This window comes from Uranotaenia lowii, chromosome 3, assembly GCF_029784155.1.
Source record: "Uranotaenia lowii strain MFRU-FL chromosome 3, ASM2978415v1, whole genome shotgun sequence".
NCBI classification, from domain to species: domain Eukaryota; kingdom Metazoa; phylum Arthropoda; class Insecta; order Diptera; family Culicidae; genus Uranotaenia; species Uranotaenia lowii.
The window spans coordinates 318,920,626-318,922,551 of record NC_073693.1 but is presented as its reverse complement, the minus strand read 5'-3'; the positions used below and the strand labels follow the sequence as shown (position 1 = coordinate 318,922,551).

The following is a 1,926-nucleotide window of genomic DNA, read 5'->3' as shown; positions in this document are numbered from 1 at the left end:
TTACAGCAAAAACATCTTTCAGATGATCCGATGTAGACAGAACTTTGGATGAATTTGAGTTGAAACTACTCAACTCAAAACAACCGTCTGCTGTTGAGCTTATCATCTGCTTGCCTAGTCCTTTAGCATTATCGACTGAATTTGCTCCAGTATGCAAATTATCGATAGGCATATCCAGTTGAAGATTGGGAAGTACTATGGTGTGCTTTGGTTCTGTGGTGAGTGGTGGTTGGCTGAGTGTGCGATTGAATCACTGGAAACGAGATGGAAGGTTGAGTGTTGGGAGGTTGGCATAAGTTTGACTGGTGGACTGGTGGAGGATTTCGTGGTGGGGTCCGTGGTGGGGTCCATGGAGGTGATAAAAACAAAGGTTGAGGCTGAAATACTGGAGATTGAGGTCGGTTTGGTTGCTGCGAGACGGAGAATTTCGGATGTAAAAGTGAATGATGACGCATTCTACAATGATGGCAGGATCCTTTTAGACAGGAACGAGAAAAATGACGTGAAGACAAACAATTGAAACACAAATTTGCGCGTTTCACGGCTTCAGTTCTTTCTTCGACAGATTTTTTCAAGAACTTTCTACAGTAAAAGGCTCGATGAAAAACATCATTACAAAATGGACACTTCACAATGGACGGAACTTCTGGGTTTCCAACTCCAAACGTTTCTGCTTTTTCACTGTTTTCTGGCTGCTCCGGTTTTAAATGTGAAATGGATTCAAGCACTGAGCAATGCTTGCGTAGGAAGGACATCAGGTTGACATATGACGGTACCTCTTTAGAACTGTGGTGCGTTTGGGATGGATGGGGGGGTGGATTGATCCAGGCGAGAACACACCATGTGCACCAGGAGCGTGCTCCACTGGTCTGGGTTCTCGCCTACCTTTTGCAGCATCTGAAGGTTCCGCTCGAATTCGCTAAGCAACTTGTTCAGTGCTTCATAACTCTCGTTCTGTACCCACTCGATGGAAAATAGCGATTCCAAATATGATTTCACCAGCAGCTTCCGGTTTTCGTATCGCTTTTCCAGAGTCGACCAAGCAAACTCATAATTTGCAGCTGTAACATCCACAGAAGCAATAGATTGTAGAGCTTCGCCAGATACTGCTGAACGTAGATAGCAAAACATATCAGTGTCGCTCAAAAGATTGCTAGAGTGGATCAGACTTTTAAAGGAATCCCGGAAAGTAATCCACTCTTTTGAATTCCCGCTGAAAGATGGAAGCTTAATTTCTGGCAATTTTACCCTTGCCAAAGTTGCGGACGAATCAGAAACTGCAGATGTACTGGGAGCTGAATTTTCGTCAATAGATCTACGAACAGCTGACAACAGGTGAAGGAGTTTACTTTTCAGCTCACAGTAATCGTCTTCGAACTGGACCAGGATTTCAATATTTTCGTCCTCCCTTGTTTGGTCCAATGTCATATCATTAAGGTCATCACTGGTACTACTCAGGTGGTCAGTTTTCAGTTCTATTTCTGTCCGCACTATTTTGAACTGTTTGTATGCATTTTCCAAAAGTTCTAAACGAACACTTATTAACTCTGCATTATCACTTTCACTGGAAATAAACTGACGCACCGAGTTCACTGTTATGCGCAGATTACGTTCCTGCTTAATAAGTTCTCGTAAGCCACTTGACATTTTCACAAGCAAGGGGGCACTTCTAACTCACTATTTTCACTTGCACTTTGTCACCGTTTCAACCGACCGTATCAACTCAACGTCTCGAGCAACCTAGTGTGACAGAACCTAGTTTTGACCAGCTGATGTACCACCAAAATCAGCTAAAGTTACCGAAAAACCTCAGCAAACGTTTAACCATTAGCCTGGATTCAATTCCAAACCAGTATTTAATTTTCGATAATATTCTCGACCAACAACTCAACCGACAATGCGCAAAAATCTTTACAACAGCCAAAA

General features: G+C 42.9%; 1 protein-coding gene across 1 annotated transcript; it reads right to left on the bottom strand.

The window, feature by feature from the left end:
- Positions 1-780: 780 nt before the first annotated feature.
- LOC129753777 (uncharacterized) lies at positions 781-1,647 on the bottom strand. The gene has a single exon (XM_055749624.1). The coding sequence runs from the start codon at positions 1,645-1,647 to the stop codon at positions 781-783; it is 867 nt and encodes a 288-aa protein (XP_055605599.1).
- Between the last annotated feature and the right edge of the window lie 279 nt (positions 1,648-1,926).